A 15,275-nucleotide genomic window follows, 5' to 3' on the forward strand; every position below is an offset into this window, starting at 1 on the left:
GGCCTGATTCCAAGCCCAGAAAATCAATGGGAGTCTTTCCACTGATTTCAATTGGCCTATGCTTTCAGGAAAAGATGTATTTTAGTGTGCAAGGACCATAATCAAACAAAGATGATAGGACTGATTCAGTACCCACTGAATTAAATGGGATCCTTTCATTGACTTTAATGGGGGCTGGATCAGACCATATGAGAGAGAGGATCATTGGAGCATTGTGCTCTTGCTGTATACTGAAAACTGGATACAAGTGACCTTTTCAGCTCTGTTTGTAAAAACAAATTTATACATTGACTAAGCAACAAGCAGCAGAGAATGCTAAATAGCAGCTACCTACAGAAGCTAGGTAGATGATACTTAGCATGCACTCCAGCATAAGACTCCCTGCAAAACAAAGAATATCTGAGACAATAGGTAAATTAGATTTATTCTGGAGGACTCACAGCTAAAACATGCATAAGTGAGAAGGGGGCTAGCTCTTTCCCTAACTCATATGATGACTTTAAAGTTATCCACTGAAATCTGTAGGAGCTTGATTGAACTCCAGCCTGTCTTGCAAAGAAGTGGGAAATGGAGGGTGAAGTGGTCTGATGTGTATTATGTTGGAAGATCCTCAATAAAAATGTTTGAGTAACAAACCAACATTGAATCAACATATGGGGTCAGATCCTTCTGCTGGACCTGAGCAGTGCCTATTTGCACCACCATGAGAACTGGCCCATGGTAATGGGCTTAGGAAACCTCAAGATATTCATCCAACTGCAATAGTTCAAGGGGCCAATGCTGTACTCCACTGGACACATTTACATGGAACAATTTCCTTCCATGAAAATGCCCTTCAGAAAAGTAGCCACAACTCTCCACTGCCCATCTGGAGTCTCTCAACGCTCTTCCCAGCAATGTCTCTCTTGCCACTAGAAAAAGCTGGCAAGAACAAAGAAGTCTTGCATTGTAACCTGAAAGGTAACAGATCTGGGCTGTGGCAATTTGAAGCAGGAAGCTAATTCCACAGTTTTATCTAATTATATGGCCTTCAACATGGTAGTATCTAAGTGTCTCCCAGGGCTGTGACTTCAGAGTTATTCTCACAAGAGCTCTGTGAAGTAGGTACTTCTTATCCCTATTTTACAAGTAGGGAACTGGTGACTTGCCCAAGTTCGCATAGGAAGTATATGATAGAACGAGGAACTCAATCCCAACCCACTGCCTTAACCGTATGATCATCTTTCTTCCCCTGAGCAAGAGCATCCTGACTTCATTCCCTTGCAATTAACCAGGGGGTGTTAGATTGAGTGCTCCAGATGTCTCAACCACAGCAGTGTGGCACGAGGAGAGAAGTGATCCCTGGCATAACAAAGAGCCAATGCACTTATAGGTTTATAGGTTAAAACCAAGCAAGTTATCCATAATGTACACAATCAATACCATGACTATACATCTGCAAATATTTCCCTGGCAACAGCTTGCTATAACGTTCAGAAATTAATGTATGTACCTTCAGGTACAGAGGAATCTATAGGAATGCAAACAATAGAAGGGCCTATTCTGCAGAAATACTTAGTAAAAGAATAAGTAAAAATAATACATCTTACATTTATCCAGCACTTTTCATCCCAAAGGATCACAAAGCATTTTCCTTATATTGATCTGTCCTTTTATGCACACACACACACCTTTCTGTATTCCCCCAGTGAGTCTGTTATAACAATTAATAACTACTACTAAACAAAACCCAAGGACTGGAAATGGACTGGATCTCCTAAGTTGAGGAGAGGCTCCAGCTGGTGTTAGGAAGCACAGTCAGGCACGCCAGGATCATTACAGAGGAGGTGTAATCCTAGCTGTCAGCCCCTTGTGAGCCATTCTCCAGCAACGTGGGGCTGCTCTGAACTATACCTGGGCTGGTGTAGAAAGGGCCCCAGAATCAAGCAGCAACTTTTCCTCCCATTTCTCTTCTTCCCCTTTGGATCTACCTGGAGGATTCCATGTGTAGCAGAGAACCTGTTCTGATGCTTGTGAAGAGCTGTGTTGTAAACAATAAAATAATGGAGACACCACGATGGAAATAAAAGAGAGAGCAGATTTCATTTGACACTTACCACTATTGTCAGAATGAAGCCAGCACAGACTAAACATATTGGTAAAGCAATTGCTGTCCTGGCATCAGCTGTGAGTGGGCATTCCCCGCAGTCAGCTGGACATGTGGAACAGCTTTCATCTTCTTCACAAACACCATCTCCGCAGACTGAGCAAAAAGGGATGTAGAGAGCAAAATACTTGAAAATAGCTCTATCCACTCTTAGGACTCAATTCAGTAACAAATACATAGGGCTCCTGAGCTGGGGATCCCCAGGAGTGGCCACAGAATAGCTGAAAGAACAGGTTTTGAGGGATTCTAGGATCTTTGTCCTGCAGTTGAAAGCTGTGGATTTTAAATGTAATCTAGGGACCCTTAAAATACACTGACCTTAGACTAACTGTGGACATCAGAGCTTTTGACATGTTGTTGCAGATAGAATCATAGATTATTAGGGTTGGAAGGGACCTCAAGAGATCATCTAGTCCAACCCCCTGCTCAAAGCAGAACCAATCCCCAAATGGCCTCCTCAAGGATTGAACTCACAACCCTGGGTTTAGCAGGCCAATGCTCAAACCACTGGTTGTTACCTTTTGTCTGTTTATTTCTTGTCACCTGTCTTGCCTGTTTAGACTGTGTGTTCTTGAAGACAGGGACTGTCCCTTACTGTGTATACTCAGCCAGGGGCGGCTCTAGACATTTCGCCGCCCCAAGCACAGCGGCATGCCATGGGGGGGCGCTCTGCCGGTCGCCGGTCCCACGGCTCCGGTGGACCTCCCGCAGGCGTGCCTGTGGAGGGTCCGCTGGTCCCGCGGCTTCGGTGGAGCCGTGGGACCAGCGGACCCTCTGCAGGCACGCCTGCAGGAGGTCCACCGGAGCCGCAGGACCAGCCTGCCTGCCGCCCTCCCAGTGACCGGCAGAGCGCCCCCCGCGGCATGCCGCCCCAAGCACGCCCTTGGCGTGCTGGGGCCTGAAGCCGCCCCTGTACTCAGCCCAGCCCTTGGGAGACCCAGGGGTCAGGAGAACAGAAAGCCATCTTTGCCCCCTTTCCTTTCAATCAGCAGGACTGGTATTCAGTAGTATGAATAACTTCAAGCAAAATGAACAAACCAACCATGCTTGGAGGTGTTTCAAATGAAAGCTCATGAAAATTAGAACCAATATCAGATGTAATGTAATTTAAATGGAAGTTGCTCTGTTTGAGAAGCCCAACATCAGCAAATGATCACAAAATTGAAAAGTATCCTCGAAAGAGATGATCTTTACAGATGAGATGTCCATTTTGTTTTGTAGGCAATAGATCCAATGGCAAATGGTAACTTCATTAAATAATCACTGTTTTCTCGTTTCATTTACTAAAACATAATCCCAGTGGGAATTTCTTTAGATACTTTAGTGTGAAAGTCAATGGCAAAACTCCCATTGATTCCAAGGGGGCCTGTATTTCACCCATGGATCTTCACTACTAGAATGCTGTACCTCAGATTCTCAAGCAAGAGAAGACTTAGTGCCATTGAGATGAGCAAAAGCACAGATCTCCTAACTACCAAAATGTTCTGCCTGCTTCAGATCTATTCCATTGTAATCTGCATTCCAGTACTATGCCCATCACAGAGGTCTCTGAATGCCTAACAATTATATTAAAATGAACACAAGAGCACTGCATTGGGCAGTGTTTTTGAGGTTTATATGAACAGTAGCACCAGGCTCAAGAATCACTTGTGTTTGCACGTTAGCTGTCATGCCTCAGTCTAGCCTGCTTCCTGTCTGATGACGAGTGTCCATATACTGGAAAGAGACCATGTGGTAGAACAGTTTTGCATCCCTATGACATCCCAACAAGCCTTGTAGTGCCTGAAGCTGCTGGTTCTGGTATTTGATTTCAGCTGTTTGACCAAGTGCAGCCTTTTACAGGGGTCTCATGTCCTACACAGGCAATGAGAAGCTGGAAAAACTTCAGAGATTTCAAGTGGTTTGAAAAAGAATTGTGGAACTATTTGATGGGATACATTCACTTGTAAAGGGGCTATGAGGGCTTTTGTTCTTCTAACCTACCAGTACAATTGGAGGGCTGAGTAATTCCTGTTTAAAATACGAGAAGTCTTTATTTCATACTGTACCTACTGCAGGTAGAACAGTGGTTTTGGCTTCCAGAGCAACTTGCATTTTCCCAACCCTGATGTGTGCGATGAGAGAGGTCACCCCCACATGAACCAAAACGACCTGCCAAACAAACAGCCATTGCTTTAAATTTCATACATTGGACTTTTTTAACACCAATAATCTAATCTCCTTTCCCCTAGATTTATTATTTCACCTTCTTCCTATTTGCAGGCAATGGAGGTCTCATAATCTTCCCATCAGCCCATGTCGCAACATGATCAATTGCTCCAAACCTCATTGGATATTGTTACCAGAATGGATGCTAAATGGCTACTCAAGACCTCTGTCTCTCCACAAGGGAGTCTGTAACTCCACCCAAACCTACTGCTGCACATGCAGTTCTGTTGACTAGGTCAGCCTCTGGGAGAGGCAAAGTCTATGTTCTTCCAAGTCCTTTGGGGTGCAGATAGCCTCAGCTATTTCCATAAATGTTTTTCAGACATGTTGGCAACCCTCATGGAGCTGCCATGAAGTGAGAGAAGTGAGACAAGCAGAAGTAGAATCCAGTCCTCTGGAAACAAGATGCTAGGTGCACTCAGTTCCCAGTAAAGTCAGTTGGAAGCTGAACGCACTCAGCACCTTGCAGTATCAGGCCTTTATCCTGCAGCCTTTATATGCACATAACTTCAAATGAAATAAGTGGGCGGATTTCCTACCTAAGTACTGCGGGATCTGGCCTGCTAGAAAAAAGGTCTAGAGCATAGTATGCCGTAAATGTACTATACCTTGGCAGTCCAGTTTGTCTGACTCATTTTTCCAGCTGTAGATAAGGTGTGAGTAAATATTTGGCCATCATCTGGAATCCACGGGCCACATATTCCACCTTTTCCCTTTACCAAACAGAGCAGTTATATCAATAGATAATAAAACAAGGAAAATTCCAGAGCTTAATACTCTTAAATTTAGTGCTCTTTGGAGGCCTTGTGCTTTATTCCAATAACTAGCAACGTACTATTCATTATGAAATGCTCAATCATAAATGACACCATTGTGTGCTAAAATAAAACACAAACAAATGGAAAGGAGCACATGGATTGATAGTCCAGTTTAAAATTCCACAAAATTCTCACTCACTTAAAGTCCATGAGCCATATTCTGTCCTCATCTAAATCTGGAGTAACTTTATTGAAGTTAATGGAGTTATTCTGTATTTACTTCACTATAACTAAAAGTAGAATTTTGTCCACAATTTTTTATTCTCTACATGGTAGATTCACTGTAGCTCTCTCTCTCTCTCTCTTTTTTTTTTTGACAACTATGGGATATGGTGTTTATTCATGAAAGTTCTTATTTCCAGAGCGTTTCTCATTAAGATTGCATCAACTTTAATTTCCCAGCAGCTGCAGCCATTGAGAATTATAATGGCTGTCTGAGGATCATGGGTTTTTAAATGGCGTAATCCTTCTTGCTAAATTTCAGATATGTATTCAGGCATTTCTGTTCATGCACTTTAAAATACATTTTGCAAAAAAAAAAAATTGATTGCTCATGCTAGCTGAGGTAAAACCAGGAGTAATGGTCTCAAGTTGCAATGGGAGAGGTTTAGGTTGGATATTAGGAAAAACTTTTTCATTAGAAAGGTGGTGAAGCACTGGAATGGGTTACCTAGGGAGGTGATGGAATCCCCTTCCTTAGAGGTTTTTAAGGTCAGGCTTGACAAAGCCCTGGCTGGGATGATTTAGGTGAGGATTGTTCCTGCTTTGAGCAGGGGGTTGGACTAGATGACCTCCTGAGGTCCCTTCCAACCCTGATATTCTATGATTCTATGATTCTACCTAAAAAGATGACACCGTACTGAAAGCCCCTGCTTAATGGAAAGAGCTTTATTTGTAACCATCCATTCAGTAGCACAAGCCCACTTTCCTACAGCAGTTTTGCTCTATGGGGGCTATTTTATAGATGCTTGCCTTGTCTAAGCAGGAAAGCTCAAAAATATTTCAAACTTTAAAAGCAAGAGGCTGAGTGGTGCCTTTGTGCTAGAATCACTCACAGATCTCACCGTCCCCACAAGGATTTGGGGGTAGAACACCTCCACAACAGTGTACCCTCTCTCTTCCCACAGAGGGTGGTGTGTGGACACGGGAGTGATACTGAGGGAGGTGGCCACCAGTGGGCAGACTGAGGGAGGACTGGGCATGCTGACAGGATGCATATTGTGCTGTGCAGTGCCAGTGGAGATTCCAGCCAAAAAATTACACTGCCACAGGCTGGATGATATTTCTGTAGCCCCCTTCCTTCAAGGGGAAGTCAGCTGGGGAATCCCTAACGGAGTGGCTCCAATAGAGCTGTGCTGACAAGGAGCAGGGCTACAGCTGCTGTGGAGGCACAGAGGCCTTGGTGCAGTTGGGTGAGATGAACATGATTTATGGGCTAGACATGTGCCTTCTTTCAGCAGGAGAGAATACATTTAAAACTTAATGAGTGGAATCTCGCAGAACTTCCTCTCCTTTCTGGTCCTATGGGTACTATCTGTCCCTCTGTGAATACAAATACACTAAACTGTTCTAACACGTCATTCTGGAGCCACCATTTTAAATATGGTAAGTACGCAAAGTGAAGAGGAACAGACTGTCCCCCTCTGCAATTTAGCACAAACACCCACCTTGACTTCCGTGAGCCAGGATTTCACCCAGTCTGTTTGAGTACAAGTACCCTAACAGAGTCCAGAAGAAATGGATGGATTCTTCTTGCCGGGCAAATTGTCTGGCCTTTGAATGCTTTTCCTACCTTGATCAAATATGATAAAATCAGTTCCTATAGGGCCCAACCCTGCAAGTCACTGAGCAACTCCCACTGATTGTAATGGAAAGTGCTGGATGGTCAGAACCTCTGAAAATCAGGCTGTTTCGGTCTCTAGCAGCCTGCTCCAAAGTCTGCTGAAATCAATGGCAGTCCTTCTATTGGCTTTAATGAACTTTGGATCCGGCCCTAATATGGACTTAGGGGCCTAATTTTAGGCCCTCATTTTTCATTATGTTGACCTGGCTATTAAAGTATCTCATCTAGCATGCAGAACAGACCCACCCGACGTACTAACCATGAAGGCTAAAGGGCAGGAGTGGATGTTGGCGTGATGGACGCAGCAGTTTTCTCCATTTGCATCTTTCCAGTTGGAAGGGCACTCTTGTTCTTCACAGAACTTCTTGGCTGCCGCAGCATTGCTAACCATTTTTTTAAATACAAAGAGAGGATTTTATATTCATTTCTCATTCCTAAAAATTTTTTAACGGGCATGTAATGAAGTCCTGATCTTTACACTGCACAGATATACACAGCAGGAGACAGACTGCTATTTCTTTATATGGTTTTGCTGTGTGTGGAAATAGCCCCACAGCGATGGATTTCTGCTATCAACTGGACCACCATCTGGTCCCAGGCAGAAAAGGTCTGGCAGCTGTTAATCCTCCAGCAGCTGCCGACTCCTCAACCTGGCCCTCCACCCTGACACTATCACCAGATGGGGAATCTTGGCCACACAACCCCTGGCTCAGATCCTCATGCCACTTCTGATGATGTCCATCTCTACTTACAGTCTCTGCACCATCTCACATGAGTGATTGTCTCTCTGAACTTCAGGACATTCCATTGTAAACATTCTTTACTTCAAAACAATGTAACTGATTTTTTTCAAGTGTGGCTTACTTTGTAGATATGACTGAGACTTAAAATCTAAAGACTTTATATGGTGTACTGTTACTGGATTCAAAGCTCTATGAAAAAACCAACAGTTTTTATCCCATTGCAAACTGTATTAACTGACAAGTAATTTGTAGTGTTATAAAAGGAGAATACATTTTAAGGGAACAGAGTTAAGGTTCACCTAGGGTAAATTTTTCAAGAGTGTCTTAAGGGCAGACTTACAAAGGGGTTTAGGCACCTAAAGATGCAGTTAGGTGGCTAGTAGGATTCATAAAAGTGCTGAAGCAGGAGAGGCACCTAACTCACATTGACTTCTCCTAGCTCCTAACTTGGAGTTAGGCACCTGACCTGTTTAGCACTTTTGAAAATCCCACTAGTCACCTATTTGCATCTTCAGGCACCTAAATACCTTTGAAAATCTGGTCCCTGGGCACTTTTTAACATTTTACTCCAGAACTCTAAGATCTCCATTCAGCGAAGCACTTAAGTACTTGCCTCATTCTGGGCCCAATCCAAAGCCCTGGGAAGTCAATAGAATGATTCCTATCCACTCCAATGGCCTTGGGATCAGGTAGTTAAAGCAAGGCAGCATCCCATTGATGCTAATGGGATTTACGTCCCTGCTTAAAGAGAGGCACATACTTAAGCATCTTGTTGAACTGGGTCCTAAGGGTCCTGTCTTTGTGTGTTTGATACCTGTGTGTATTATTAATGCATTCAGAGTGAGATTTTCAAGCATTCCTAAATCATTTATGAGCACAAGTCCCATTGGAAAGACTGTAGCAATAATCCTACTTCCAGCTACTGGAGAAAGTTTATTTTATGGCTATGTCATCACAATACTATAATTTACTGCTATGACATTATAGCTATAAATATTTTTGGGAAAATGTAAAAAAAGTATTACCATTACTATTACAGATCATTACTAAAGTTTATCCAAAAGCCCTCGGTACCCAAATGAATGAAATACAACTTTCTGATTAAAGCCACCTATACTGTCAAAATCCCGCCCCCCTTCCCCAACAATCTTGAATATCAGCTTTAAATTGTAAAGAACATGTAAAAAAAATTCTCTCTGAAGAACTACTCTCACAAATCAAACCTTGTAAAAATGAAAGCATGGGAGGGCACAGGAACGTTTTCTGTGTAATCTGAATTTTTTAATTTACCATCTTTTGTAACCCACCAAATACAAAAAAATAACATAGAAAATGGTGAAATGAGGTTAAGGCCCCAACCCTACATTGCTCTGCATGGATCACAGTACATGACTGGGGCCTAAATATGCATCTCAGTGATCCTATGTCACAAGCTGCTCAGCTTTTACACTTGTCATTCCAATGGCATCATGTTAATCCCTCGATTTTGCCTTATTATACACCGTTAGGTTTGTAGAAGTCTCTGTAAGTGTGTTGATATAGATACATTAGGAAAATTCTGGCTCCATTGAAGTAAATCAGAAATTTGTCATTGACTTCAGCAGTCACAGGCCTAGGTCCATACTGTAGTTAATGTGTGTGTTGGACATTAAAAATTATTAGTAGTATTATTATTCATATCGAGACCTATAGGCCACAACCAAGTTGGGTCCCAGTGTGCTAGACTCTGAACAAACATATCCCTACCCCAGTGATCTCAGAATGCAAAAGGTAAGACATAACAGTGGGATGAAACAAGCAGGCTGGGTTGAGGACGGGAAAGATGAATAACAAATATAATAGCATGTGCACCACCCAACTATTCAGCAGCGGTGAGTATTATTATTAGTAATACAAATTATTACTTGTATTACCATAGTATGTTTGAGCCCCAGTCATGGACCAAGGCCCCACTGTGCTAGGCACTGTACAAAGAACAAAAAGGTGGCCCCTGCTCCAGAGAACTTACAATATAAATACAAAACAAGAAACAACAGATGGACACAGAGAACACAAAGGGGAAGTACAAGTAAACAATGAGACAATATTGGTCAACAAGTTCGGCAGTGGTCTCATCACACCAGTGGCCTACCCAATCCCAGGAGCTTAATCCATTGACACCTTGTCTACACACAAACCTGCACCTGGAGGTGGTACCTGTGAGAAAGGAGTCCGTTTTGCACAGCATAGTGGTAAAAGTGATCTGAAGCAAAGACTGCATACGTTACATTGAAGAACTCCCCACTCACAGCCTTTTCTGGAGGTCTCTGGACCCAGGCCATCTCAAGACCTAGAAATAACACACAGTTATGGGTCAACATGTTTGGTTTCACCGACTACAGCTATGTGCAACTGGACAAATTGTTCTGGAGCAGAAATCCAATTGAAATGTAAATGTTTTCACAAATATTCTTCCTGTCATTACTGCTGGCCGAAGGAGTTCCCCAGGTATCCTGTACAGGTAGTTCCAAAATAAGATCTATTGGAGAAGAAGTGTTTTTAGATTTTTTTCCCCTACTGTGTGCAAGATAACTAATCAGAGCACGTGGAAACTTAGGACCAAACCCTACTCACTTTTCTCAGGTGGGCCTGATGCTCTTCTGACTTGTAACAATTTCACTCCAGTGTAACTCAGCTGACTTCAGTGCAGTTATTCCTGATTTACACTGTTTTCCGGCTAGCAACAGTTAAGAACATAAGAACGGCCATGCTGGGTCAGATCAAAGAACCATCTAGCCCAGTATCCTGTCTTCCGACAGTGGCCAATGCCAGGTACCCATCCCCTGTCATCCATTCCCAGCTTCTGGCAAACAGAGGCTAGAGAAACCATCCCTGCCCTTCCTGGCTGATAGCCATTCATGGACCTATCCTCCATGAACGTATCTAGTTCTTTTTTGAACCCTGTTATAGTCTTGGCCTTCACAACATCCTCTGGCAAGGAATTCCACAGGCTGACTGTGCATTGTGTGAAAAAATACTTTCTTTTGTTTGTTTTAAACCTGCTGCCTTTTAGTTTCATTTGGTGACCCCTAGTTCTTGTGTTATGAGAAGGAGTAAATAACACATCCTTATTTACTTTCTCCACATCAGTCATGATTTCATAGACCTCTATCCTATCTCCCCTTAGTCCCTTTTCCAAGCTGAAAAATCCGTGTCTTATTAATCTCTTGGCTATGTCAAGCCATAAATACAGCCCTTCTTTCTCAGAGGGTATATTACTAAACAGAGTAGTAGGAATCATTAATACACACAGAGCCAATTCCTGAAAACCCGTACTCACATGAATAGTCCTTACTTAAGCAAGTAGTCTTCTTAAACAGGACTACTCATGTGAGTAAGGGTTACTATTCTGTAGTGATTTCCTTTTCCTTATAATTAGATGTGATTAGAACTTATTACACTGGAGTTTTCCTTTATCACAATATTCTTCCCTTGCATACCGCTTGGTGATCTAAACGATTTGTTTCTGCGCATGGTTCCCTTTTCAGATATAAAAGGGTTAATTATAAAAGAAACAATCCTTTGCGGTCAATGGCATTAGAGGAACAATCATAACAAATCATTAATAATGAATATAATAGAAGAGACAAAAGAAAGCTCACTTTATATATTATTCTAGCCAGATTTTCACAAATTATTAAAAGGTAAAATAATTGTTTAGGTTGAGAGTATTTCATGGCAGCTAGGTGAGAGGTCAAAATAAATTTCTTAGAGCAAAAGGCTTTATTTCCTTGAAAAGGATTCACAACAGCAGCAAATCCCTTTATTTAATTCTATTCACACATAGATACATATGCAGACCAAAGAACTAGTGTTTGTTTCTAATTTATAGCAATGAGAGCCATAATATGTGTCTCTAGCTCAGTTTTCATCTGCATCTAGGACATTGGTTCTCAAACTTTTGTCCTGGTGACCCCTTTAACACAACAAGCCTCTGAGTGCGACCCCCCTCCTTTATATATATATAAAATACCATTATAAATGCTGGATGCAAAGCGGGGTTTGGGGTAGAGGCTGACAGCTTGCAACCCCCGCCATGTAATAATCTTGCGACCCCCTGAGGAGTCCTGACCCCCAGTTTGAGAACCCTTGTTCTAGGAACAGGTAAAGGTATTTTACAGAAACTGTACAAAGCTTAAAGACCATTCTAAAATTGGTTACAAAGGGCACATCAGGGTTGGGGAAAACAAAACTCTAGCTCCCCTCCCCTTCCTTCTCTTTGTTTCCTATTACATTCATTTTGCATTTTGGTTCACTGGTAACTTTGCTAATGCAATTGACTTTCTTGAAACAAACAGCTGTTTTAATCATGGATAACAGAGATGCTAAATACGCCAGGGTAGAGAATGTCCAGTTTATAGTCAATATTCTCTGAACTTCACCATTTAATCTGAACTTTGAGGCAATGTTAATACTATTATGTTACATTCTGAGCCTGAGCCTACAGTCTGTACACAGATTTCGATGGGAGTTTTACCAATTTTTTATAGGTTGTAGGATTGTGTCCTTTTATTTCTCTTTGCAGCAGTACGTCAAACGTTGCATTTCATCCTAACCTTTTCCAGCATTTATATAACTGTTTATTTGCATTAATTATTTAGCTTCTTATTTCTGATTACTCCTAAATTTAAAAAAAAACACTTTGAGTTTCAAAGTTTCAAACAAGTAGCCTTTACATTTCTGATTCTTTTGCCCTAGAAACTCATCTTTCAAAGTATTATACGTAGGTGTATAAAGATCTGAGATTCGTTATTTGTTTCTATTGAATAGAAGTTGGGGCCCGGGAAATCAAAGCATGAAAATACATATGGAGACTGTTTAGCTTAGGGCAGGTCTACACTAAGGGCGGGGGTCGAACTAGGGTACGCAAGTTCAGCTACATGAATAGCGTAGCTGAACGCGAAGTACCCTAGTTCGAACTACTTACCCGTCCAGACGCTGTGGGATCGAAGTCCGCGGCTCCAAGGTCGACTCCGCCACCGCCTTTTGCAGTGGTGGAGTACCGGAGTCAACCGCGGCGCTTCCGGAGTTCGAACTATCGCGTCTAGATCAGACGCGATAGTTCGAACTCCGAGAAGTCGAACTCACCGCGTCGACCCGGACGGTAAGTGTAGACTAGCCCTTAGTGTTTAAATGAATCCCATCCAATCTGGAGCTGGCACAGTATAACTGAACCAAGTACTAAATACAGTCTGGCTGCAATGCAGGGCTGTTTGTTTGCTTTGTTTTGTTTAGGCTGCTTTAGTTTTTTCTAATGTCAAACAAAATTCCTTGCTTGAAGACAATGATTTCATTCTTTTTTAATCATCCTAATTATGTTCCCTTTGGAACAGATATGCTCCAGACAAATATTTATTCTGAAGTGTATGTGTGCTGGCCACTTTCCTTGACTTAATTAATCTGGAAAGAGACGTTGCTGCTGACTGAAATATTTTCCACTAGGTTTGAGACCTGAGATGTATTAGGAATTATTCTGATTACTTAAATGTTCATGTTCTCATCCATTTTCCTAGCAGGCAGAGATGATCTTCCCTGAGCAACTGTGGGACCCACTCACCTCCACAGTCCAGCATGTTATACTCATCTGGTTTTTCCAGGGGCCAGCAATCATAGTCGCTGTTATCCAGGTCGTGCCACCCGTCCACTAATATCACCTGCCATGGAAAAAACATACCAAATAATCCCGTAAAACAGAGGAATTTGTGTCTACAAAGTCTGTTCTCTTAATATAAGAAGTCTCTCCAACTTTCTGGAACAAAGATCACAGCCAGGAATAACCTAAATGCTCAGAAACTAGATTACAGGTTCATTATATTCCCACATGCTCCCCCTCCACCCCTCAAAATTATTTCTAAAACAATAAGAGAAACTCATCTAATCCAGTTGTGCTTTAGGTTTAAACAGAGCTCAGCGTGTGTGCTTTCTAAATGTCATGCTCCAGCCAAATCTCTTCCTTTTATTTTTCATTTTAAATAATTTTTATATAAAATACCCTTAATAAAATAAATATAAACATGTTTTATAACATAAGAGTTATACTGACTTTTTTTAGAATCTATTTTTTCTTAATAGTATTTTATTAATGCAACTATGTTCTATTAATAAAAGTAGAATATATTAATCAACTGATGGGACTCAAAGTATATAGCAGAAAAACAGCAGGATCTATTATGAGTTATATTTCACTTTATATACTAGAATAGAATAGAGTAATATAGTCTGCTGTTTTTCTTGGTATTAGTAAAAGAATATGATAGACCATGTTCTTCTAATGTATTCTGCTATTCTATATATTGGAAGAATAGAATAAAATACAATATGATATATTCTTCTCATATATTCTGCATATTAGTAAAACACTAAATAGAATAGAATATAGTCTTCAAATGCATTCTCTAATTATTGTTCCATACATTTAGTAGAATAGGATGCAACATATTCTCCTAATTATTTTCTTATATATTAGCAGAATAGAATATTTTCTTCTAATAGATTCTGCCATTAGTCTTCTGCCTAGTAGTGGAAGAGAGTAGAACCAATTGTTTCTATCTATATTAGTGAAATAGAATATATTAGGAACAATCCGTAATTAGGAAGTATTAACAGCAACCACTGCAATAAAATATTATTAATTTATTGACTATGCACCATATAGGAGCAGGATCTATGCAGTTTACCTACCAGTAAACTGAGGAGGCTTCGGAGCCCAGGAGCAGGTGTTTTGGCAGCTCCCATGGTCCCAAATAGGCATCAAGCCCAGTTAGCTTCAGGGCTGCTGCTGTTGCAGCTCAGCTGGGTTCTTCCCTCCCTACAGGTTTCCAGCCAGCCAGCCAGGGGTTTATCAGTGCTCTAGCTGCTGCAGTTATTTGTCTTCCCTCCTTTCCCCATCCCTTTGTGGAGTGGGAATCTCCCCCCTATCCCTAGCAAAGCACCTGGGAGGAGGCAGCAGATTGTCATCTCAGCCACAGAGCAGCTCCCCTCCAAATGCCCAGGCACTGAGGGAAGGGTTTTCCCTCCCCTCAGCACCGGGAAGGAACAGGAGTGTGAGGACTTTAGCCCCTCACCCGTGTTGCTTCTGACCCTCAGGTCTTCTCTGTTCCCTGTTAGGAAATTTCCCTGGAGGGCAGATAAGACAGTTGCAGAAAAATACAGGCTGGGTCTGGGGTAAAATGGATTCATAGATTCTAAGCACAGAAGGGACCAATCTGATCTAGTCTGATGTCCTGCATAACCCCAGTCATAGAATTCCACCCAGTTACCCCTGCATTCAGCCCGATACCGTGTGTTTGATTGCGAACACACTGCTTCTGCACACGCAGTATGCTATCTATTGATTTGGTGGGCCTAGGGCTATATTAAAGCTCACTTCTGCTGCACTCAGTTTCACTCTGTGTTTCACTTTATATTCTGACTGCAAGCCCAATAGCTCAGAATGAAATTTGGTCACCTAAGGGTTGTAAATTCTTAAGAGAAAGTTT

The 15,275-nt window shown here is 41.8% G+C and overlaps 1 protein-coding gene across 2 annotated transcripts in view; it reads right to left on the reverse strand.

The window, feature by feature from the left end:
* The window catches only part of LOC123372360 (atrial natriuretic peptide receptor 2-like), a 46,799-nt gene extending 33,019 nt beyond the window's left edge, over window positions 1-13,780 (reverse strand). Inside the window, exons 1-6 of one of the 2 annotated variants that reach the window (XM_045020400.1) lie at window positions 13,355-13,780; window positions 9,955-10,087; window positions 7,275-7,398; window positions 4,963-5,067; window positions 4,195-4,297; window positions 2,097-2,242 (exon numbers count right to left, since the gene is read on the reverse strand). In XM_045020400.1, coding sequence (XP_044876335.1) covers window positions 2,097-2,242; window positions 4,195-4,297; window positions 4,963-5,067; window positions 7,275-7,398; window positions 9,955-10,087; window positions 13,355-13,469 — 726 coding nt within the window. In that variant the 5' untranslated portion in view covers window positions 13,470-13,780. Of the gene's footprint in view, window positions 1-2,096; window positions 2,243-4,194; window positions 4,298-4,962; window positions 5,068-7,274; window positions 7,399-7,767; window positions 7,809-9,954; window positions 10,088-13,354 lie in introns of those variants that run through there. The other variant, XM_045020401.1, reaches the window with a different exon arrangement.
* Between the last annotated feature and the right edge of the window lie 1,495 nt (window positions 13,781-15,275).

This window comes from Mauremys mutica, chromosome 6 (assembly GCF_020497125.1).
Source record: "Mauremys mutica isolate MM-2020 ecotype Southern chromosome 6, ASM2049712v1, whole genome shotgun sequence".
Classification (NCBI taxonomy): domain Eukaryota; kingdom Metazoa; phylum Chordata; order Testudines; family Geoemydidae; genus Mauremys; species Mauremys mutica.